The 25695-nt window shown below is 41.3% G+C and overlaps 2 protein-coding genes across 2 annotated transcripts; one reads left to right on the top strand and one right to left on the bottom strand.

Moving 5' to 3' along the window:
- Positions 1 to 418: 418 nt before the first annotated feature.
- Positions 419 to 9238, top strand: LOC127641033 (UV excision repair protein RAD23 homolog A-like). Its single transcript, XM_052123778.1, has 10 exons — positions 419 to 605; positions 1581 to 1662; positions 1774 to 1853; positions 2002 to 2327; positions 2718 to 2764; positions 2846 to 2973; positions 3069 to 3183; positions 4778 to 4935; positions 5196 to 5342; positions 6784 to 9238. The coding sequence occupies exons 1-10, from the start codon at positions 537 to 539 to the stop codon at positions 6895 to 6897; spliced, it is 1266 nt and encodes a 421-aa protein (XP_051979738.1). The 5' UTR covers positions 419 to 536; the 3' UTR covers positions 6898 to 9238.
- A 1744-nt stretch (positions 9239 to 10982) lies between these two features.
- cers4a (ceramide synthase 4a) lies at positions 10983 to 25205 on the bottom strand. The gene is made up of 11 exons (XM_052123780.1): positions 24829 to 25205; positions 22722 to 22901; positions 19958 to 20075; positions 18791 to 18909; positions 18576 to 18633; positions 17471 to 17521; positions 16972 to 17064; positions 16747 to 16875; positions 14450 to 14556; positions 13836 to 13992; positions 10983 to 13123 (listed from the first exon to the last, which is right to left on the bottom strand). The coding sequence occupies exons 2-11, from the start codon at positions 22898 to 22900 to the stop codon at positions 12938 to 12940; spliced, it is 1197 nt and encodes a 398-aa protein (XP_051979740.1). The 5' UTR covers position 22901; positions 24829 to 25205; the 3' UTR covers positions 10983 to 12937.
- Between the last annotated feature and the right edge of the window lie 490 nt (positions 25206 to 25695).

Here is a 25695-nt window from a genome sequence, read left to right as displayed (position 1 = left end):
CACTTCCGTGATTTGCCGTGAATGACGCCGTTGAGTCGGTCTCCCTTTTCCCTTAAACGACATATTTGTATATATCTGAATCTGTAGGCTACACTTAAAATATATTGTTTCTATTCTTCTAATCAACAACCTAAAATAAATATTTCCATTTACACTTTTAGTCAATTACATAATTCGCAATGCTTTGTGGGATTGTAGTTCGTGCCTTCGTATAAGACGGTAAGTACCGATTTTCAAATACTGTTTTTTTTTTTTTTTTAGAAATTTTTTGACAATTTTTTTATTTTTATTTTGGTTGATATTTGACCATCTCATGTATCGGCATTCACTGTAAATTCACTGTCCAAGTACTTTTGGGACTACCGTATGTCCATGTCTCCATGTGTCTTGTCCAATTCAGCAAGTAGATGGCGTCTTCCCATATGAACTCCAGCAGCAGCACCATCTCTCCTAAAGATAGCTGAGTCACATCTCCACATACTCTCACAGAGAATACTTCCCAGGCTGTATTTCGAGGGCTCTCACGCTCGAACACCATGCTGACGATCACGCTGAAGACCCTCCAGCAGCAGACGTTTAAAGTGCAGATAGACGAGGAGTTAACGGTGAGTGTGCGAGTCTGTGCCCGTGTAAACTCGCCGCTGTGCGGACATGACGCTCTGGGAAACGCCGCGGCCTCCCCTCGGTGGAACGCGGACTGTGATCGTAGAATGTTACACGATTGTAACAGGATGACGTCACAACGCTGCACATTCTATCGGCGATGAATTCGGAAGTAGCGACTGGCGTTGTTCACTTTTCGCGGTTTTTAGAGCCCTGTGTTTGTTGTGCTCTTCCAATGACTGTGCATTACTCACATGTATAGTATATGCAATATATATAAAAAATAAAGTACCATTATTTACACTTAATCTAGAGAAATTCGTGTGCGTTTGTGTGACAAATCCAATGCAATTAGTGAGATTAATATTAATAAGTCATTTAAATGGCCAGTGTCTGTAAACATGGGTACTTTGCCAAGACTAGTGCTTTCAGACAGTTTAGGGTGCAGAACTCTCAACTTTTTGTATTAATCAGCTAAGAAACATAATATAATATCAGCCTAAGTGTGGTTAAACTAAGCAATGAGAATTCAGCAGGTGTGTAGTATGTGTACAGACTTTACTAATCATACATTTATGGTTTTATTGATTATTAGGAATTTAAGGATTATGCATATATATATATATATATATATATATATATATATATATAAAATGTCCCACAACCTAACCTGCCATTAGACTTTAAAATAGCAACATTTCTACTTTGAATGAATATTTTTCAATTGTTACACTTCATTTAGAAAATAATAATAATAATTGATTTTAGTTTGCAATAATAGCTGGAAGTTTTACACTCAATTAATTAATAAACACTTGGAATATGATGGAATAAAGCGCAATTTTTTATTTATTTATTATTGTATGAATTTATCGTTTATTTACCATTTTTAACCCATTCAAACTGATGCTTTTAAGACCATCATAAATTTGGCAATACCTCATATAAAGTCATGTTCTGGTATTTTGTATTTGCAGGTAAAGGCTCTAAAAGACAAAATCGAAGAGAAGAAGGGAAAAGATGTTTTTCCAGCTGTCGGTCAAAAACTTATCTATGCAGGTTGTGTTTTAATCATAAATATCTCGCAGTATTTTAACATACAGCGATACATATGTTAGTTTGGGGGGGATTTTTTTAAACTGTTTTACTATTTTCCCTCATAAAATATAGGTAAAATCTTGAATGACGATATACCTCTAAAAGAATACAAAATAGATGAGAAGAACTTTGTTGTGGTGATGGCTACAAAGGTAAAACCTTTATTTATTATGCATTATTTTGTAATTGCCTTCAATGTCAGGCCATTACATTGCATTTTAGCGAACACTAACCCTTAATCCTTAACCTCATTTGCAGTTTTCTATAGTTCTCGGTGCAGTTGTATTTCTCTTTCTACAGCCCAAATCTTCTGACCCCCAACCAGCCTCGACCCCCCCATCAGCGGCTCCAGTTATGGCACCCCAACCCAGTACCCCCGTCCATACACCCTCAGCTCCCACAGAGCCGCCGAGAGCCCCCCCAGTGCCTGTATCAACCCCTGCTCCTGCCCCTGTAGAGCCAGCGCCATCAGTAGAGTCGACAGCAGCACCTGTTACAGCGCCCCCTGTGGCCACCAATGTTACAGCAGAATCAACCGAGTCAGTAAGCGCGACTCCAGCGCCAGACTCGGAGGAGGAGGACCGGGCAGCTCAACAGGAGCAAGCCATCGCCCAATCAGAGGCCAGGTACAGCCAATACCATTCAGTATATTTGGATGTATTTTTTGAGGCCAACATTTACTTCGTTTTTCAGCATGCCGCTATGTCTCGCGTGATGCAAATTTCGTTATCAGCACAGAATCGCCGGATTATCCGTATGCCGTCCAGTGTTTTTAGACCTGCAGACGTGCGACTGGCGTTAACTGTACTAAGAGTATCACAAAATGGTTGTAGTGCGCATGTGTTGCGCGCCCATATGGACTAGCGGTCATAAAAGGTCGCTATTGACATGGAAAAACGTAGTGTAGCTTAGCTTATATGGTTTGATTAAAACTCCATATATTTGATTATTTATGGAATGACTGGAGCACTCAACTGTGAACCGTTTTCCTGAATTTGTGGTCTGTATTTTTGTAGCATTGTCGATGATTTGGGTCTTTTAGAAGCAGCCGCATCAATACTAGGTATGTTTCCTCCATACAAATGAGGTAGAGGAGAGAAGAACCTTACATGACATTAACAATCTATTGTTTTACGTCCGTTAGTTACAGGTCAAGCGTATGAGAATTTAGTGACAGAAATCATGTTGATGGGTTACGAGAGAGAACAGGTGATCGCCGCCCTACGGGCAAGTTACAACAATCCGGACAGGGCAGTGGAATACCTGCTAATGGTGAGCGTTACTAATGATGTTCTCTTATAATACCTGCATAATTCTTTGTAAAATGTCAAAGATTTTGAATTAATTGGTAATGTATGTATCTCAAGGGTATTCCCACAGAACCCGAGCAGCCTCCTCAGGAGGTAGTGCGGCCCACCCCCGTGTCGAACCCCAGTCCCCCTGCACCACAGCAGCCTCCGGTGCCACCGGCCTCTGTTGCTGGTGAGCGTCCATTTGTTCATTGTCTGTTGAAATAGGCTCAGTTTTGCACTGAAGCACCACATGGTTTTACAAAAGCAGCTGCTACAGTCTTGCAAATATTATAACAATGTAATTTGGGTAACGCAACTCATGTCGGGGGCTTGATTACTTTTTGTCCTGGTTGTCCACTGATTATGACACTGGTATGGTATGATTGTAACATTACCAACCCCCCCAAAAAACAAGGTATTACCATGGTACATGTCCCAAAAACAAGGTATTACCATGGTACGTGTCCCGAAAACCGGGTATCACCATGGTACATGTCCCAAAAACCAGGTATTACCATGGTGCATGTCCCAAAACAAGGTATTACCATGGTACATGTCCCTAAAACAAGGTATTGCCATGGTACATGTCCAAAAACAAGGTATTACCATGGTACATGTCCCTAAAACCAGGTATTACCATGGTACATGTCCCGAAAACAAGGTATGGCCATGGTACATATCCCAAAAACAAGGTATTACCACGGTACATGTCCAAAAACCAGGTATTACCATGGTACATGTCCCGAAAACAAGGTATGGCCATGGTACGTATCCCAAAAACAAAGTATTACCATGGTACATGTCCCAAAAACAAGGTATTACCATGGTACATGTTCCGAAAACAAGGTATGGCCATGGTACGTATCCCAAAAACAAGGTATTACCATGGTACATGTCCCAAAAACAAGGCATTACCATGGTACATGTCCAAAAACAAGGTATGGCCATGATACGTGTCCCAAAAACCAGGTATTACCATTGTACGTGTCCAAAAACAAGGTATTACCATGGTACGTGTCCCAAAAACAAGGTATTACCATGGTACGTATCCCAAAAACAAGGTATTACCATAGTACATGTCCGAAAACAAGGTATTACCATGGTACATGTCCGAAAACAAGGTATTACCATGGTACATGTCCCAAAAACAAGGTATTACCATGGTACATGTCCCAAAAACAAGGTATTACCATTGTTCATGTCCAAAAACAAGGTATTAGCATTGTACATGTCCCAAAAACAAGGTATTACCATGGTACATGTCCAAAAACCAGGTATTACCATTGTACGTGTCCAAAAACAAGGTATTACCATTGTACGTGTCCAAAAACCAGGTATTACCATTGTACGTGTCCAAAAACCAGGTATTACCATTGTACATGTCCCAAAAACCAGGTATTACCATTGTACGTGTCCAAAAACCAGGTATTACCATTGTACGTGTCCAAAAACCAGGTATTACCATTGTACATGTCCAAAAAACAAGGTATTACATGGTACATGTCCAAAAACAAGGTATTACCATTGTACATGTCCAAAAAACAAGGTATTACATGGTACATGTCCAAAAACAAGGTATTACTATTGTACATGTCCCAAAACATTACACTGTTAGCATCAATTAATGTCAAAAATTTCAATTTGGGACTTAAAGTGCTTTTAACTGTAACACAATATAGTTTAAATCAAGAACTGTTATTTTTTAATTTGTTACTTTTCCTTGATGTTGTTCTTCTGGTGTCTCGGGCCAGACTTCTGTATGTCTTTTTCTATACTGTGAGCAGGTGCCGAATCTGGAGTTGCACAGGCGACAGGAAACCCTCTGGAGTTCCTCAGGACCCAGCCGCAGTTCCAGCAAATGCGACAGATCATCCAGCAGAACCCGACGCTGCTGCCGGCACTGCTGCAGCAACTGGGCCGAGACAACCCACAACTCTTGCAGGTGGGTGGAGCTTTATGTCAACATTAAATGGCATTCCCAGCCCATTTTACTTCCAGAATGTGACACATTTCCTATTGAAAATATTCAACAAGAATAAAAAAAAAATTTTTTTTCTTTGGAATAACGTGGACTGATAATTCATGCACAATCAGACCAGGAACATTTCTTAAAAATAACAAGGGTTGCCTTTAACACATCTTGAGCAATGGCTATTCCGATTGGACGTACTGCGTTGATAAATGTGAATTTGTGCTTCTCAGCAAATCACGCAACACCAAGAACGGTTCGTGCAAATGTTGAACGAGCCACGCGCAGGCGAGCCCGGAGACGGAGCTGCGGAGGTCCTTGCCGCGCCACCGACAAACTTCATCCAGGTCACGCCACAGGAGAAGGAAGCAATCGAGAGGGTATGATAACATAACGTTTTGCATCAGACTTTGGCTTAAAGACTCCATGAAATCAAAATCGAAGTTGTGTGGCTTTGAAAATTGCAATTTTATAGTCCTTGATTTGTTAAACTTTTTAACGCCATATACATTGATGAGCCACAACATTATAACGTTGATTCTCATCTCCTAACAAGGCCTGGGTGGATTAGACGGTAAGCGAACGATCATTCTCGCAGTAAATGTGTTGAATGCAGGAGAAATGGGCAGGAGAAAAGACATGAGTGACTTTGACGAGGGCCAGACGACTGGGTCAGAGCATCTCTGAAACAGCAAGGCTTGTGGGGTGCTCCCGGTCAGCAGTGGTGAGTACCTACCAACAGTGGTCTGAGAAGGGACAAACCACAAACCTGCGACAGGCTGTTGGGCACCCAAGGCTCATCGATGCGTGAGGGCAACAAAGGCTATCCTGTCTGGTCCGAACAGACAGAAGGTCTTCTGTGGCCGGTCCCATGAGCCCATGAGCGTCCTGTCCATAATTGAAAGCGCCTACAATGGGTGCACGATAATGCGCCCTGCTACACTGTAAAAATAGTTTCAGGAATAGTTAGAGGAACGTGATGAAGAGTTCAAGGTGTTGCCCTTGCCTTCATATTCCCTAGATCTCAATCCGATTGAGCATCTGTTGGATGTGCTGGACCAACAAATCCGATCCACGGCAGCTCCACCTCACAACTTACAGGACTTGAAGGATCTGCTGCTAATGTCTTGGTGCCAGATACCACAGGACACCTTCAGCGGTCTTATAGAGTCCATGCCTTGGCGGGTCGGCGCTGTTTTGACGGCACAGCGTATTAGGCAGGTGGTCATAAGTTCTAAGTGTACTCCTAAACTTTGACAACATAATTGACCGTCTTTCTCTTCTGGTAAAACAGACCAAAAATATTGATGACTCCTCTTGTTCGCAAGGGCGTACGCAATTTGTCCAATCAAATGCACTCTTGAATGAGAATGTCCCTCTCTGTAATATAGCAGCATATTATGGTTCACGGCAGTGACGAATTAAAGGCCGGGGCGGCTGTGGCTCAGGTGGTAGAGCGGGCCGGTTGGCAATCACAGGGTTGGTGGTTTGATTCCCGGCCCACATGACTCCACATGCCGAAGTGTCCTTGGGCAAGACACTGAACCCCAAGTTGCTCCCAATGCGCCTTACATCTGCCGCCATTGGTGTATGAGTGTGAATGGGTGATTGGGACACAGTGTAAAGTGCTTTGGTAACCTCTAAGGTTAAAAAAAGCACTACCATTTAAAAAAAGATATGATCCCTTCGATATATCCCATCTTCCAGTTTCGTTAAGAAATATGAAAGAAAACTCCACAATTTCATGGAGTCTTTAACGATAGCGTTACTATATTATTGCATTGCATCCTCTAATATTTCTTCAAATGATTGTTTTTCAAGTTAAAAGCCCTGGGATTTCCAGAGGGACTCGTCATCCAAGCGTACTTCGCCTGCGAGAAAAACGAAAACCTTGCTGCGAACTTCCTACTTCAGCAGAACTTTGATGATGAGTGAATTTTACCGTGGGACACGACAACGCTTGGAGGCGACCGAGAGAATTCAAGCGCTAGGCCGCATGTTGCGTGTTTGTGCTTGAATGTGTGTGTTAAGAAGACTGGTCTTCCATGGGGATTATCATGGAGTTAATGAAGCCATGATGTGATGTTTAAATCGGAGCACAGCTTATTACTATAATTGTTTAGATGATAGATATAAATGATCCTCGATAACGAGGTTTCTGTTGTCTGTCTGGTTTCTGCTGCTATCACTACTGTGTGCGTTGAGCGAGTTTTTGTTATCACAGTTAAAACCCTGCCCAAAAACCTCTGAAGGTAATCTATAATTACTGAGTTATACACATCCCTTACGCATTCGTTTATTAAATGTTTTTGGCAAATCTGCTGACACTTATAGCTGCCAATACAAGTTTAGTACTCACAACTCCATTTAACACCTTCAAACTAATTTCTGCCAAATTTGCCATATGTGAAAAAACGTCCAAATTCTGTGTGGGTCTGGTTATGGGCTATTAGATGTAGAGTAACAGGAATATAAAGATGATTATTTCCCATTAACGGGTTAGATGGCATATTTAATTAGTCGCCAATGAATACAAAGACGTATTTTTGACGTTTCGTCAACTTGATATCTAACACAACGGGTACAAAACCCATCAAAGAGAGCCTTATTTTTATGCCATGTTACGTCATTTATAATTTTCCATTTTCTTTCCACTGCATTAGAAAATAATGTTCATGCAGTGTAAGAATTTTCCTTTGCAAGCCATCTGCAACCCACAAGATAAAAATGTTAGAAATAAACCAAACGTTTTGCACTGCTTTTTTGGTATTATTTTAATTTTATCCCCTTTTTCTCCCAATTTGGAACGCCCAATTCCCACTACTTAGTAGGTCCTCAGGGTGGCACGGTTACTCGCCTCAATCCGGGTGGCGGAGGACGAGTCTCAGTTGCCTCCACGTCTGAGACCGTCAATCCGTGCATCTTATCACGTGACTCGTTGTGCATGACACCGCGGAGACTCACAGCATGTGGAGGCTCATGCTACTCTCCACGATCCACACACAACTCACCACACGCCCCATTGAGAGCGAGAACCACTAATCATCACCACGAGGAGGTTACCCCATGTGACTCTACCCTCCCTAGCAACCGGGCCAATTTGGTTGCTTAGGAGACCTGACTGGAGTCTCTCAGCACGTCCTGGATTCAAACTCACGACTCCAGGTGTGATAGTCAGCGTCAATACTCGCTGAGATACCCAGACCCCCCTAGTTTGTTGGTATGTTTAAATGAACCCTTGTTAAAAATAATAATATTAATAATAATAATAAAAGAAGTGAAAAGTAAAAGCTTGTAGATTATGTCTACATTCCAAAAAAGTTCTTGATACAAGACGGAAATTATAGTTTTGTGGCAATCCAGTTGACTACTTACAGTAATTCGATTTTATTAAATCTATTTTCCCTTCTGTTATTTCTATTTTAAAGTTCTTGTTCTCGTTATGACAGCATAGTGAGTGAAAACTAGTGAGTACGCATTAGTACCCAACAGTTATTTTGAACGAAGCCCGAAATGCTGCAACAATCGTAGGTGTTTTATTTAGTGAGGCAACAGAATGTGGTAAAACCTCAATATATATATGCATTAACTTAAAGCATAAACATATTCACGTGAAGCAGAATAGAGTTAAAGGAATGTTCCGGGTTCAATACAAGCTCAATCAACAGCATATGTGGCTTAAAGTTGTTTCAACCTCTTTTCCTTTAAAAACTAAAGCATTTAAAAAGCAATTACAGTTGAAGTGAATGTGGCAATCTGTAATGGTAACGTTTCAAAGGTGTAGCTACAACACCTAAATATGCATGTAAACATGACTTAAGTGTGATAAAATCACTTACAAACCTTTTCCGTGTAAAGTTATATCCAAAGTGCTTTTATAAAATTATAGGCTTCAAATTTCTGCCTTTAAACTCTCCAAAAATTGGCCCCATTCACTTCCATTGTGTCTCACTGGAACGTCTAGGGAAGAGTCGAAATGATGCTGATGATCTTGTACTGAACCCAGAATATTCCTTTACGATTGTGCCAAACTTCAACAAAATGAGATTCAAGAGATGGACATAATGACAGATAGTTAGCTAGCTGCTAACACCATAGTGCAGTTCTTAAGATGGATGCATCAATATGTTTAACATGTTAAATAGTGTGTTCTGACGGCTTCAGGAAAGACTTTACCAGATGCCGTTCTAATTTCTTTTTCAGTTCAGTGTTTTAAATTATTTGCATCTGTGGAGAAATTGATGTGTGATGAATAAATCCAAAATGCATCTGCAGAAAACGGTTTGCTGAGTGGTTTATGAATGTATTCTTTCAGTGGTGTGTGAAATAAATTGCGTTTGCAGAGCTTCTTTGAAATACAGTATATTTACGTGGTCCTTCTAAGATTACTATAGGACCATTTTAGAAAAGAAAACCCCATGGTAATGCCAGTTCGGCCAGTCGCATATTGTTGGAACTCAATGCCAGCCAATCAAATCGAAGCTTTGTTGTTGCTGTCCACAGTGCTGAAATGGCGTCACAGCCAATCATATTTTTTTGGGGGACGCTTCTCTGGACAAGGGTTCGACGCTTCTCTGGACAAGGGTTCGAATTCCACCAGCTGTGCCAGAGTGAGCGAGAGATGAACGAAACGTACCCTAACATGATTCTACTAGACCTTTGCATTGGCACGTGCTTAGAAATTCGATGATTGGATACCCTGACCAGTCCCCACAATGCAAGAGCATCCTTTCTGAATCCATAACAAGAACCCCTGTGATGTCTTTCCACCTGCCAATCTTTCGTATTAGTAAATATTTAGCTTTCTGTCCGCCTTAAAGTATTTTGGGTTCAATACAAGTGATGCTCAGTCAACAGCATTTGTGGCAGAATGTTGATTACCACAAAAATAATTTTCACTCGTCCCTTCTTTTCTTAAAAAGAAGGACAGAAATGGAGGTTACCAATCCAGGGTGTGCTGATTGACTCCAGCCAGGTCTCCTAAGCAACCAAATTGGCCCAGTTGCTAGGGAGGGTAGAGTCACATGGGGTAACCTCCTTGTGGTCGCTATAATGTGGTTCTCGCTCTCGGTAGGGCGTGTGGTGAGTTGTGCGTGGATGCCTGTGGAGAATAGCGTGAAGCCTCCACACGTGCTACGTCTCCGCGGTAACGCGCTCAACAAGTCACGTGATAAGATGCGCGGATTGACGGTCTCACGTGATAAGATGCGTGGATTGACGGTCTCAGGCGCAGAGGCAACTGAGATTCGTCCTCCGCCACCCGGATTGAGGCGAGTCACTACGCCACCACGAGGACTAAGAGCGCATTGGGTATTGGGCGTTCCAAATTGGGAATTGGGGAGCTGTGAACTTGCTGAAGATGTGTTTTTTGCAGGTTTATGGTTACGTCGCTATGGCAACCCAGATGGCACACAATGGTCCCCAAGATGTCTGTTTTAGATCTTTTGATCTGGAAAGCATCACGATGTGATAGATATCTTAAAAAGATCAGATTCATCACGTCTGAGACATCTGAGAGGAAACAGATACAATACAGATGAGAAAACAACGTAAAATAGTCTTCCAGATCTAGTCACAGACATCTAATAGACGTCTGTGTGTGAAGTTGTAAGACTGAATAGGCCAATAATTTTACACGGAAAAGGTTAGTGAGTGATTTTATTACACTAGAGTCCTGTTAATGCACATATTGTTTATGTTTTGTGTCTACACTTTGGAAACAGTATTTTAACGTTTACGGATTGGCCCCATTGACTTCCATTGTAAGTGTCTCACTGGACGGGATGGCACAGAGGGACGAGTTGAAATACATTTTTGTGGTAATCAACATTATGCCTTAAATGCTGTCGATCGATCTCAATTTGTATCAAACATGTTCCTTTAAAGGAATATATCATTATAAAAAATTAAAATTCTGTCATTATTCACCGTCCTATTTTATTTATTTAAGCCAAATTGCTTTCTTTGTTCGACTGAACACAAAAATCACAGACGGGACAACTGAGGCTAGTTGTATGTGATGCAATTTTATTATTTAAGTGGCCACAGAGAGAAAATGGCGGGAATTTGAGCGAGAAGTACGCTTCGATATTCATATTTCCTATCAACAATATCCTCAATATCTGTTATTAATATATGTGCAGTTTGTTACATACGAAATCAGAACAGAGTAAAATGTTGACACGAAACGTACATTTATCCATACATAAACAATCATAGGTGATTTAACAGAGTTTAAACAGTGTAGGACAAACTCACAGCTCATGGCTACTGTGCAAATGAACAATTGAGGCTACTTGTGTTAATGTATAATAAACACTAATAACTTTCAGCCCTAAAACATCTTAAAAACATTTATCCTTTGAAATCTAGGTGCACTCAAATTCAGAAACCGTTTTAGATTGAGGCACATGCGTTCAATAAGGCAATTCACATTGATCAGCCACAACTTTAAAACCACTGACTGGTGAAGTGAGTAACATTGATTATTTTGTTACAATCGCACCTGTCAAGGGGTCAGATATATTACAGTAAGTGAACAATCAGTTCTTTAATTTCATATGTTGAAAGCAGGTAAAATGGGCAAGCGTCAGGATCTCAGCGACTTAGACAGAGGGCCAAATTGTGATGGCTAGACGACTGGGTCAGAGCATTTCCAAAACGGCAGGTCTTGTGGGGTGTTCCCGGTATGCAGTGGTTATTGCCTACCAAAAGTTGTCCAACTGGTCATGGGCACCCAAGACTCATTGATGCATGTGGTGAGCGAAGGCTAGCCAGTCTGGTCTGATCCAACAGAAGAGCTACTGTAGCACAGATTGATGCTTGTCATGATAGAAAGGTGTCAGAACACACAGAGCATCACAGCGTGCCATAGGATGCCCTATGGGAAGATGGCAGGCCGGCGGCGGCAGTGCGATGCTCTGGGTAATGTTCTGTTGGGACACCTTGAGTACTGGCATTCATGTTGATGTTACTTTTGCACATACCACCTACCTAAAATAGTTGCAACCAGGTACACCCCTTCATGGCAACGGTATTCCCTGATGGCAGTGGCGTCCTGCCACACTGCACACATTGTTCAGGAATGGTTTGAGGAACATGATGAAGAGTTCAAGGTGTTGCTCTGGCCTCCAAATTCTCCAGATCTCAATCCGATTGAGCATCTGTGGGATGTGCTGGACTAACAAGCCCAATCCACAGCGGCTCCACCTCAAAACTTACAGGACTTAAAGGACCTGCTGCTAACGTCTTGGTGCCAGATACCACAGGACACCTTCAGAGGTCTTGAGGAGTCCATGCCTCGACGGGTCAGAGCGGTTTTGGCGACACGAGGTGGACCTACACGATATTAGGCAGGTGGTTTTAATGTAGTGGCTGATCGGTGTATACTCCAAAACAAACTCCAGTAGTTTTTTGCAACAAGATCTTTCAGTAGTATCAAAGACAAGTGGATATTACACCACTAGAGGTCACTGTAAGTCTTTTCTAACAGTCCACGACCAAAAATGAGTCATCACAGAAAATTCACACAAACAAAAAGATCCGACAATTTAGAAGAAATATCAACATTGCATTTTAATCATTTAATAAAACATACTGAATATTCAGTCTCTTCAACACTACAACTGGAGCACAATGGTCATTTGCACCATCTATTTAAATGTTAGGTGCTATATGTGCTCTTTAAAAACAAGACTAATTCATTAAATGAAACAAATGAATTAATGACAAGACTCTGAACCTGTATCAAACACAATCAAAGGTATAAAATGTAACAGTGCAAGCAAGTAGCATTACTCTGGGAATCCGCTGGTTTTACTACATTGTCGTAAGAACTCAAACATCAATCTGAAAATATAGTTGGACTTTGTTCGCAACAGACAATCCATGAGGGTGGGAGTTGACTTAAGTTAAAACACAACAAATCATGGAAACAAACAAAGCAAACTAACTATATTCCTATATTGCAGTATTACTATCTGGCTTTCGGTGTTCTGCTGTTCATCTTTCGTCTCTGATTGGTTAAATTGTTCAGCACGCAGTTATTGGACAGTGAAGCTAGTTTGGAGTTAAAGACTCCCTTCTTCCGCTCCCAACTGCATTCTTCCTCTCCAACTTCATCAACCTCACTCTCTACGTCACTCCGTTCATCTCGTTCGACCTAAAAAACACATTTGGAAAAACGTTTGTTCTTCGGGAATGCTAAGAACAGGGACGGATTATGACTTGCAAAGACTCTGGGGCCAATTATCTCCAAGGGACCCCTCAAAAGTTGCTGAGTGGGGGTGGGGGGTGTGTTTAGAGGAGGTGTTTGTTTTTCAAGCATGGGGGGGGGTCACCAAACTAGATCGTGCAGCCTTAAATCCCAGGGCTTCCCCCCGGCAGTCAAGGGCCCACTTGTAGTCCTAGGGCCCCTGGGCACTGGCCCCATTGGCCCAGTTGGTAATCCGTCCCTGACTAAGTATAGGGCTGGGCAATATAGCAAAAAATGGCACAATTTCTTTTAACCAAACTTGCCATTGTAGCCAATTACATTCAAAATGTTTCATGCAAGAAGACAAAATAAAATCAGTAAAATCTAGTTAAACTTACTTTTTCCACTATTTAATTGGTTTTATCCTGTATGCACCAATATAACAGTCCAATGTAAGAAACGGCAGTATTTACCGACATTTACTTTTACTAAAACATTTCAGAAACATCTAGAACAGATGGACTTAATGGACAAATAACAGCTTATTAAAATCATTGCAATATTTACAATGCCGCTTAGATTTTAACACCGCCACCAAAATCATCGCAAATACACTATAAGTCACTTGTTTATGTTTTGTAATTCATCAAAGTGAAAAGCTAACAAACCCCATACTCACTTTGCCTAAAAAGACAAATTTGTAAATCATTCGAAGAATCAGCCAAGCCCAAAAGATGTGCAGTACTTGAAGAGTCAAGAGCAGGCCGTTGAAGAAATAATAACCAGGATACGGGAGAAAGACTTCCAGTGAATCTACAATGGTTGTGTAGACAATTCTGTTGAAGAGGACAAAAACAGGTGAACAAATCTAGAAGATACATGAACTAGATTGTCTTGACCAACTTTGATGTTGGCTTGAAAAAGCCTTGACTGAGAGTTTAAGCTAGTTTTAAAAGTTTGATGATTTTACAGACATTACAGTAAGACAAACAGATCATTAACAAGCCTTCCGTCAATGTAGGTCTATGAGATTTTTCCCATTTTTGATTGCACGCTACGGGAAAATGGCAAGTCCGATCCATTAGAAAAGACATAGCACACTAAGTCGGAACATTCTGAAGGTTTCTGCCAAGTTTGGTGGCTGTAACTTGAAAGCTTTATGAGGAGTTACAATAGACAACTTTGTCAAGAGAACATAATTAGGAAATACATTGGAATTTAGTGTTTTGTAGGACTTGCGTAGTTCACATAAGCTAAATAAAGTATAAAATAAATAAAGAGTAAAGCTCTAACCTGCATGGGAAAACCACAAGACGAGTTACCAGGAATACCGTGGCAAAAAGGATAAATAGGATATCACATGTCTTCCTCCAACCAGCATAATGGAACATCTTGGCAGACTGTAAATCAAGAATATTAATAAAGCATACATTGTACAAGACAATTATTTTCAAAACATCATTTTAAAGTGATTGCACTCATATATAGCAATATCTGATCTATATTCAGTTTATTTTTCCAAACCTGGAAATCACAATGTTTCTATTCCCATGTGGTTTCTCATATTGACCACAACATATAGAAAGCAAGAGTTGCTACTGAGACAAAAACATGACCACATTATAGGAATCATGGTAAACCAGTTCTGAGGACACGCCCACCTGCCAAAGTAACAAGTATTTTCTGTAAGAGCGCAATGACCAGATAGCCACGCACTTGCTCACCAGAGGAAGGCATTAAACATGACATTCAAGGTGTTTTACGAGTCCAAACAAAATTGAAATGAGCGGAATTGGCAGATGTCAAAGTGCATTTCACTCTGTTGTTGTCAAGAAGAAACACCCTCCTGATTTTCCTTGTGCCCCCAGAAACTTGATGCCCTCCCACCCGAGACTTGTGTGTCCGCAGAACAAAAATGGCCGTTTACGAAACATTAGGCGTTTTCAAATAGCAAGAGTGCGTCTCATGCTATTTAAAGGTGCAGTATGTAAGATTCAGAAACGCTTGTTTGTAGTGACACCGGTGGCCATTAAGTGAACTGCAGCAGCTACATGTTGCTCGTGCACAGACTCCATAGTGACACGAGCGAGCATCAGCCAAAACAATGACGTAACATACAAAGAGACTGAATGTGATTCACAGGCATCATGCTGACAGATGAGGTAGCATAATTAAAATGACACAGTTATGATCGTTTTAATACAAAAGTTGAGACTGTATTTTATATTTGACTCTCCAGTGCTCCAGACTGTAGTTTGAAGTAATCACTTTTCTTTGCGTGATACATTGACTGCATTTATCCGATAGCATATGTCGCTGTTAGCGAGCTAGCCAGCTTTATCAATAGCAGTTAGCTAAATCTAGTGGATGATGACAGTAGCTGTTTATAAAATAGACTGTACATTATAAATATGTTGACACAATTCAGGATTGATGTGATTAATTCTGATATATCGATGCGCTATTGTTTTATTATAATAGATCGTATATATTTTCTGTGTAACCAAGTTACGTTACACTAATGATGTGAGCTTTTTGCATTATCTTGAACATTGTCTAACATTCATTTCATGTGTTATTATAGTTTAGCTAAAATGGCACAGTTCAATCCTTATGGCACTATATTTCACACGCTTTGCAGTTATGGAAGTTTACCGGTCCAATAAGAAGAACGGCAATTCAGGGTCAGGTTTGATCCCCAAAACCGAACGAAGGTCCCTCCAGGAATCAAATGCCCTGCCGATGTTCGCTCTAGTTTTCGCTCGACCGCAATCACGTTCCCGCTTATCCTGACGGGTGTAGGAGTCGGTGTTGTGCTGGATTCATCTCTAAGATAACGTTACATAGTGTTGCAGTTTGTTGTCACTGATAGTGGAAGAGACGCACAGAGGGTCTCGGGAGCATAAACGTCACATCCTTTGGATTTTCCCGGCAAAACCGACCCGTTCCCTTCACATGAAAATCAGTCTACAGGCTTTAATAGGCAAACTAGGAAGTCCGGGAAGGGCTCATTTTTTAAGTTGCGTTACAAGCCATTCACACATTGGCCAATAAAATCTAAATATTACATGAAAACTTTTACATAATGCACCTTTAAGATTTGACATCGATTCTATTGAACCCCCTCTAGATTGTATAGGCTTGGTCTTAAAGACACACCCTCCTGCTGTCAATGCCAATCATAAGATGGGGACACAACCCATGTTTTTTGGTGGTGTGTTTAGATCCAAGAATTTTGGTGATGTATAGGGCACTCAAATTTCCAGACTCTGTATTTCATGCGATGAGGCGGTCATTAATATAGGGGAAAATTGGGTTGTGACCAGTGTTATGATTGGCAGACAGATTGTTCTAAGGGGGATGGAAGTCGGCTGGATTTCAAGAGTGGGGCACAGAGATGGGAAGAGTGGTGGCATTCGATGAATAGTCATGTAGAAGGCTGGGAATTTGGGATTCGTTTGATGGGAAATGGGGCAGCTATTTGGCAATTCTTGCAATCGTGAGCAGAATCCTGCGATTGTGATGTCATAATGGATCCCCACAGAGCAGCCAATGAGATCTGGGAGTGAATAAATGTGACTCTGATTTACCTCTAGCAGGATGTCTGAAGAATCGTGGATTAACATCACCAGAGTTCCAACGCGCACATAGTTGCCACAGTACGAGAATGCGATCAGGAAAATGGTGGCGAAGTGGTGAACGATCTGCTCCTTGAAGTCCTACGCAACAAAACAAAATACGGCAAAAAACATCCGCTCTAGTTGACTTTGGCTAAACAAATAACGCCCTAAATGTTCATCTAGAGTTCATCTTACTTTGCGCTTGATGTCCACTGGAACACAGAGCAGAAGTGAGAGGTAGAAGGACAACTCCACGATGTAATACCAGTACTGAACCTCTGCTACAGGCTATCGAGGAACAGAGATGGAGAATATCAGCCCAGTGAGGTACTGAGACACTTCAACGGATGTCATCTATTATAAAGCACTATTCAGGTCACATCGATGTTAATTGCTTTTTGTGTGACACAATGAAGAGACGTTAAACCATTTAATCCCTTAAAATTACTTAACTTCTCAGTCTTTCTGACAACTAAAGTAAAAAACAAACATGGATAAAAGCATTAGTTGCATTAAAAGTAAAGAAGATTAAGTAGATGCCGCAATATAAACATTATTTTCCCAATACAGGGGGGAAACTCGAGCCAAATTAAAAAGTCGTAATTGTTTAAATGTATTAATTTCTCCGTAATCTCCTATAAAGGAGCTCAACAGATTGAAGATTCAACAGGAAGTGAATGTGTTTGTTACGGACCTGTCTGGGGTATCCGCGCCAGCATTCACGATGATCCCAAAACCACGGAGTCTGTTAGGGAAAAATATGCTTTCATAAATGGCACATGCAAAGTCTGGTAGATGTGCAAGTGTATTAACCAGATTTTTTTATTTTTGTTCATCCCAATTTCTCCCAATGTTGGAATGCCCAATTCCCACTACTTGGTAGGTCCTCGTGGTGGCGCGGTTACTCGCCTCATTCCGGTTGGCGGAGGACAAGTCCCAGTTGCCTCAATCCGTGTATCTTGATCACGTGACTCGTTGTGCATGACACCGTGGAGACTCACAGCATGTGGAGTCCACGATCCACACACAACTCACCACACGCCCCATTGCGAGCAGGGCTGGACTGGTAATCTGGCATATATCGGGCATATTCTCGGTGGGCCGACGCACTTTGGGGCCAATCAAGGGCGGACTGACATTGAGAGAACTGAGCGATAGCGAAACGGGCCGAATGGGCCTCGATAAGCTAAAATGAGCTGCCGTGATATGCAGAAAAGGACAGAGAACAACCCCCCCCCCAACATTTGGGCCAGTTGCTATGTAAATCCCAGGCCGATTTCTCTTCCCAGTCCAGCCCTGATTGAGAGCGAGAACCACTAATCGCGACCACGAGGATGTTACCCCATGTGACTCTACCCTCCCTAGCAACTGGGCCAATTTGGTTGCTTAGGAGACCTGGCTGGAGACACTCTGGATTCAAACTCACGACTTCAGGGGTGATAGTCAGCCAATATCACACCAATAGTCGGGCCAATACTCGCTGAGATACCCAGACGCCCCCCCCAAACCTGAATTTGTCATTTTATCTCTATAAATAAAACAAAATATTTGCATTTATTTCAATCATTTAAAACATAATTTTATTTAATCTTGTTTAATCTTATTTCCTTATATTAAAAAAGAGGGCAATTTCCATCTGAACCACAACACCTGATGTTGCTGTTGTTCGAAACAGTATTCTTAGCAATTAAAACTAGCATGTTAGATACAGGGATCAATCTGATTACATTTATATCCACATGTGAGGGTGTAGATTCATTGTTGGACCTTCATGGGGAAAATCCGCTGAAGATACTCACATTAATCAAAGAGACAAGACCAGCCGAAAACACAATGAGATAAAAGACAAACCTCCACCTGAGGAATAAGATCGAGAAAACACCAGCTGCAGTTGTGTTAATGAATCGGATGTTATTTGCCTCCTGTGGCGTTTACAAGCTATTTGAAACTTTTTCAGAGGACACAATTAGCATGCAGAACGGTTAGGCAGAAAACGGTCAAAACCTGCACTTACGAAGCTTCACAAAACTTCCTGGTGCTACTGGGAATGTCCTGCTTTCTGCGGTGGCGCAGCCAGTTCTGGATTTGGCGCTGGTTGAGTCCACAGAGGTTTTCCAAAAGCATGATCTCATTCTGAACAACACAAAAAGAGCAGGTGAAAAGAGCTCTTCTCAAACCAGCTTGTTTCACAAGAAACAGTCGCCATTGGCTAGTAAATCTTTTATTCGCCAGACTTCTGATGACATGTAACATATTCATATATATGACTCCACGCGATATAGTTTGTACATCTTATTTCATATTTAGATTTATGTTGCGTTTTATCATTAAACATTACGTTGACTGTTTAGCCAGTTCCCGCCTCCTCCTTGCCCATCCCTTTCCCTGTTACATGGTGCCGAAACCTGGGAAGGAGGAGGGATGCACTGTCGCGGAGTCCTCGCCACTGCCATCCACCAGGGAACAGCCGCGGCCGTCTGCCTGGAGACGAAGAGGTTGCTGCCATCCTCCAAAGAAGGGGAGGAGCTGCCGGCCATTGGAGGATGAGTGAGTTGCTGTCCACTAGAGGGCAAAGGAGCGGTTGAGGACTGGGCAACAGTACGTCCGGGAGCCGGCAAGCAAGTTCTTCTCGCTCTCTCCTCTCTGTCTCTCTCTCTGCCTTGCTTTTCCCTCTCCAAGGGCTCCAAAAGGTGGGGAAGACATGCCGGAAGGGCAACACCAGACCAACCTCCAGAAAGTGAGGGGAGTGCGTCTTGCCTGAGTTGGGCCGTGAATCAGGCTAATCAGCCGGGAGGGGGATAAAGACGAGCCGGAGGTGCCAGTTCGAGAGAGGGATGCACGCGGCCACGTTGCATGTGTGCCTGCATTTGTTTGTTTGTTTTATGTTGAGTTTTATCATTAAACTTTACTTGATTGTTTAGCTGGTTTATTTGTTGTGTTTCGTCTAGCTTATTTTGCGCAATAACGTATTTGCTATGAACGGCCCCTTATGAGGTTCTATAGTAGTTAGGATGCTGCCTTTAAGCAGCTACCTATTCAGACAGCAAGGCAGCTCACTAGGTTTTGGCATAGATCTATGGTGTAATTGTTTATATATAGTATTAAATATCTTACATTTTGGCACACATTAAAGACAACAGGTGTATCGAGATTGGCACAGGTGCACATGTGACTCACTAACCTGTGAGGGCTGCTTCTTTGTCTGTAAGTAAAACTCCTCCAGCTTTGGGATGGGCGTGACCCGAAATCGAACCCTGTCACGAACTCCCAACTGTCGGCTGAGAGGCAATGCGACAACCCTGCAAGACACACACAATGCGTTGAATGTGACTCGACAGGCTGGCACTCGTCATACGTGGGTGCGACACCTTGTGCTTGGAGAGCTCCCCGGGCTAAGTTGGAATGGCCAATTCCCAATGTGCTTTTTAAGTCCTCATGGTCGCGTAGTGATGCGCCTCAGTCTGGGTGGCGGAGGACGAATCCCAACTGCCTCAGTGTCTGAGAACGTCAACCCGCGCAGCTTATCACGTGACTTGTTAAGTGCATTGCCACGGAGACGTAGTGCGTTTGGAGGCTTTGCGGCATCCACGCTCAACTCACCACGTGCCCCACCGAGAGCGAGAACCACATTATAGCGACCACGAGGAGGTTACCCCATGAGACTCTACCCTCCCTAGCAACCGGGCCAATTTGGTTGCTTAGGAGACCTGGCTGGAGTCACTCTGCACGCCCTGTATTCAAACTCGCGACTCCAGGTGAGATAGTCGGCGTCTTTACCATTGAGCTACCCAGGCCCACAAGTCATATTCTTTATGTACTTTGTTTAGGCTACACATCCAAAACAAGCTGTTTTAGTCAAAGGTAAAGCAAGACCTAAATGGACTAATTTACAGTGGCAAGAAATAGTATTTGTACCCTTTGTAATTACCTGCATCTATGTTTAAATTTGTCTTAAAATCTGGTTTGAACTTCATCTACAATAATAAACAAACACAATCTGTTTTAACTAATAACACACAAATTATTGTATTTGTCTTATTGTATTATTGAATACATCATTCAAACATGATACAGGTTTAAAAAAGTATGTGAACCCCTAGGCTAATGACATCAACAAAAGCTAATTAGAGTCAGGAGTTGGCAAACCTGGCATCCAATTAATGAAACGAGATTGTAGGCATGGGTTAGAGCTACTTTGACTTATAATAAGCACTCAAACAGATGCTATTCACAAGAAGCATCTGCTGGCATGGACCATGCCTCACAAACATGATCTTAGAAGACCTACGATCAAGAATGGTATCTTTACATCAAGCTGGAAAGTGTTACAAAGTTATCTGGAAGAGTTTAGATATTCATCTGTCCACAGTTAGACAAACTGTCTATAAATGGAGATGATTTAGTACTGTAGGTACTCTCACCAGAAGTGGCTGTTAGATATTCATCTGTCCACAGTTAGACAAACTGTCTATAAATGGAGGTGATTTAGTACTATAGGTACTCTCACTAGAAGTGGCCGTTAGATATTCATCCGTCCACTGTTAGACAAACTGTCTATAAATGGAGATGATTTAGTACTGTAGGTACTCTCACCAGAAGTGGCTGTTAGATATTCATCTGTCCACAGTTAGACAAACTGTCTATAAATGGAGGTGATTTAGTACTATAGGTACTCTCACTAGAAGTGGCTGTTAGATCTTCATCTGTCCACAGTTAGACAAACTGTCTATAAATGGAGATGATTTAGTACTATAGGTACTCTCACTAGAAGTGGCTGTTAGATCTTCATCTGTCCACAGTTAGACAAACTGTCTATAAATGGAGATGATTTAGTACTATAGGTACTCTCACTAGAACTGGCTGTCCAGTCAAGATGACTCAAAGGGCACACCGCAGAATGCTCAATGAGGTAAAAAAAGAGCCCTAGAGTGACAGATAAAGACTTGAAGGAATCATTGGAACTGGTTAACATCTCTGATCATGAATCTGTTATACTTGTGACTTTGATGAAGATGAGATCAAGTTTTATGACCAATTAATGCAGAAAAACAGCTAATTCAAAGGAGTTCACATACTTTTTCTTGCCACTGTATATTGGCCTCTTTAGCAGTATGGAAACCAAAACTACTGTTCTGATTAATAATACATTTTAGGTGAGCAACGCACAAGACTGTGAAAGATTACAATGCTCGACTGCTACAAAAAACATATAAATACAACGCAACCCAAACAACGCAAGTAAGCCGTTATGATTTTAACAGACACCTGATGCTGTTTGTAACTAAAGATCCTTAATCAATTCTGAGATCGTGTAATTGAGGGTGTTGCGGATGATTCTGTAACACAAGGTCAGGAAAGGGCGAGATCTAGTTTCAAGAGCGACAAGTTATGACACTGAGGCCATCTCATCCAAACCCCGCTAACCAGCAGGTCAAAAATGGACTTACTTTACCAGACTTACAGTATCTATGTACTGACAAATCAACCTGTAATGTAAAGGTTAAGCTCACGAAAACAACAAATGTCCAGTTCAAAACCAAAAGACAGAAATAATATTTTGCATACAGAAAATGTAAGTGTACTTTAGTACCATTATGGTGCGTTCACATACAATGCGAAGAGAGCGTTTCACGTGGCGCAAATACATGCAAATTCGCATCGGGCGGCGCGAATTAAGCAGACGTGACTCGAACACACGTAAATCGCTGCATTCGCGTGAGTATTTTCTTCCTGTTGTATGTGAACGCACCTTTAGGATTGTCTGCGTTGTTTCATTAATTTTAATAAAACAAAATCCAGACAAGATGGTTATTGCAGTAATGAGAATTAGAGTTTTTATATTAAATTAAATGGCGATTTGGGGTGAAAATGCGCAAAATATTAAACTGCAAAAATCTAAATATGCTAAATATATTGATGTCTGATGGTATTGCGCTTGCACTAACCTTTCAAAAACAAACCGCAGGGCGATGAAACTCAGCGCCAATGGCAGCGAGATAAGCAGGTCGCGGGGGACAGGATGCCTACTGCTGCCCGCCGTCCCTTCAGCGATGTCCTGCCATGTGACGCCAGGCGGAAGCCAGAAGTCCTGCCGCCAAATCCACTGGTTTACAAGGTCCTCCATCCTACACACACAAGGAAGTATGTAGTTAGACAGCACCAGATATCTATTTACTAATAATGCAAATAATATTCCTGGAACCGTGCCACCAATTTTATTCGCAATCACATCTTAACACAGTGTGTTTACAAATCTTTCACAATAGAGGTCGACCGACTGTGGATTTTGCCAATACCGATAACTAAGGTGGTGTAAAGACCGATTTTCCTTACGATGAAGGGTACCGATATTGAGGCTACTAAAGTCTAAAATGAATAACATCCCAAAAGCTGTTTATTGTGAAACCAATATCTCAATAATAACTTCTATTTTAAACTAGTCCAAAATACAACGGGGGACTCTTATTTTGAAATGACAGAGACGTGGCTAACTTACAATACTCTACATGCAAGTATTAACCATATTACAATTATTACAGTCTATATATTCACCAGATGAAGAGTTAATATGTATAATTTCACCAGATGAGTTTAACTATAGGCATAGATTTTGGCCAATAACCGATAGTTCCAAAAAAGCAACTATCGGCACAGATTAATCGGTAAAACCGATATATCGTCTACCTCTATTTCACAACCATTATGTATTGTACATAACTCAAAGAAATATTTCTTTAATATTATATTTAAGATTTTGGAGTTGCCTCCGCGTCTGAGACAGTCAATCCGCGCATCTTATCACATGGCTTGTTGAGCGTGTTACCGTGGAGACGTAGCGCGTGTGGAGGCATCCGCGTACAACTCGCCCCACGCCCCACTGAGAGCGAGAACCACATTATAGCGACCACGAGGAGGTTACCCCATGTGTCTACCCTCCCTAGCAACCGGGCCAATTTGGTTGCTAAGGAGACCTGGCTGGTATCACTCACAAATGCTAATTGTTAAGTATTTTTCCAGAGCTATTTTTCATAAAATAATTGGGTCCCACTTTATATTTGGTGTCTTTAACTACCACGTACTAACATTAAAATACATACAATACAATGTGTTGATTGTGTAACTACATGTTGTTCTGCAAAATAAAAGTAGTGTCCTACTTTTGTAATTAAATGCAGGTACGTTAACTGTAAGTACAATGCAACAACACACACTAAGTTGTATCAAATGTGTAAGTACATAGTAGTTAAAGACACCTAATATAAAGTGGGTCCAATAATTGTTTACAGTGGGAAGAGCTGTGCACATATTCTTTATCAATTCCCCTTTTGTGTTCCCCTACTATAAATCTCCACTTTCACTTTCAGAATGTGAAAGTGGAGATAAAAAAGGGCTTGTTGCTCTCACACTTTTCATATCACTTCGGAAGACATGGATTTAACCACTGGAGTCTGATGGATGACTTTCATGCTGCCTTTATGTGCTTTTTTGGAGCTTCAAAGGTCTGGTCAACAGAGCTGAGATATTCTTATGAAAATCTTTGTGTTCAGCGGACGATAGAAAGTCAAACACATCCGGGATGGCATGAGGGCGAGTAAAGGATGAGAGAATTTACATTTTGTGGTGAACGGTTCCTTTAAATACTCGAATAATGCCTCAGTGACGTCATGACTCCGCAGCCATTAATCGATCAAACATGGTGCAGTTTATCAGGTGGATTATTATTAGCATAGCCTAAACTGTGGCTAAATCTCAATAATGCTCTTCAATTGCAACATATCTAACGTAGGATCCCTAAAAAATATGAATGTCAAGAAATCGAGCGTATATCTAGAAATAACGCCGATAATCGACAAAGTCACTACTTATTTGTAATATTAGCATCATTTTTTTATTAACGTGTTAAGTCCAATAATAATGAACAGAAAGAAAAGTTATGAGGAAAAATAACAATAAAGCTTCCAACACGCCCAAAACTACATATTATTACATTGCTATGGATAAATTATTAACAATGATAATTATTTAAATTAATATTTAAAAACTAATATTTACCAGTTCCTGTGTGAATGATGGATAAACAAGGATGTATATCAATTACGACAGGACTCGGGCCTCTTCTACGGGGATATTTACGTTTTTATTCCCGTTCTTCGTTATGAACAGCATCAAGCGTCACGCTCGATTTATATCCAAATATAAACAAGCCCTCGCGCTGTTTCCTCCGGCCGAATATTCGATGGAACGCGCTCGACTGTCCTCTGATGTCGACATCCACAAAACCAACCTCTGCTTTATGTGCTTATTCCAGCTTCCAAAGGGGAAAATCGATCATGCATTCGTTAAATCATCCCTGAGCCGCGGAAATGCAAGAAACTCTTGATAAAAGCGGTTTTCGGCTGCAGCAGCATCTCCGTAAAACAACAGCATTCGGTTCCATCTACCGGCCATTTGATGCAATTTTGACAACAAAACAACTGACTGTGGTAACCGAGGACGTGTTAGCATGTTGATAAGAGCCTATAGTTACTGTGATAATCTGTTTTAACTGTCGAGATCATGAATAATTAGTTTCTTGGCGCCCAGAGACATTAACTCAAGCGCACATAAAGTTATTTTGCACACGCAAGATGATATTTTGAGCACACAAAAAGTTCTTTTGCACATGCAAGATGATATTTTGAGCACACAAAAAGTTCTTTTGCACATGCAAGATGATATTTTGAGTGCACACACATATATGCACTGCATGTGTTTTATTTGTCCTTTAGCATGCAGGTTTTCCCAGACTGCAGGGCGTTCAATCTGAATGCAATATATGTGGCCTAAAGCCAACGTCAACATAACTAAAATGGAGGAAGGATGTAATGTCATCTGTAATATATATTCACTGTATATGAATTTCCATGATGCTGCCAAACC

The sequence above is a fragment of the Xyrauchen texanus genome, chromosome 50 (genome assembly GCF_025860055.1).
Source record: "Xyrauchen texanus isolate HMW12.3.18 chromosome 50, RBS_HiC_50CHRs, whole genome shotgun sequence".
NCBI lineage: Eukaryota > Metazoa > Chordata > Actinopteri > Cypriniformes > Catostomidae > Xyrauchen > Xyrauchen texanus.
This window is presented reverse-complemented; position numbering and strand designations above follow the sequence as displayed.

What these genes read in the sequence shown, in the direction of transcription:
- LOC127641033 (XM_052123778.1), top strand. Translation starts at nt 537, where the DNA reads ATGCTGACGATCACGCTGAAGACCCTCCAGCAGCAGACGTTTAAAGTG. An exon ending in AGATAGACGAGGAGTTAACG is followed by an intron (nt 606 to 1,580) that starts GTGAGTGTGCGA and finishes TTGTATTTGCAG; the next exon opens with GTAAAGGCTCTAAAAGACAA. An exon ending in ACAACCCACAACTCTTGCAG is followed by an intron (nt 4,936 to 5,195) that starts GTGGGTGGAGCT and finishes TGTGCTTCTCAG; the next exon opens with CAAATCACGCAACACCAAGA.
- cers4a (XM_052123780.1), bottom strand. Translation starts at nt 22,900, where the DNA reads ATGGAGGACCTTGTAAACCAGTGGATTTGGCGGCAGGACTTCTGGCTT. An exon ending in CAAAGAAGCAGCCCTCACAG is followed by an intron (nt 18,910 to 19,957) that starts GTTAGTGAGTCA and finishes TGTGTTGTTCAG; the next exon opens with AATGAGATCATGCTTTTGGA. An exon ending in CAGTGGACATCAAGCGCAAA is followed by an intron (nt 16,876 to 16,971) that starts GTAAGATGAACT and finishes TTTGTTGCGTAG; the next exon opens with GACTTCAAGGAGCAGATCGT.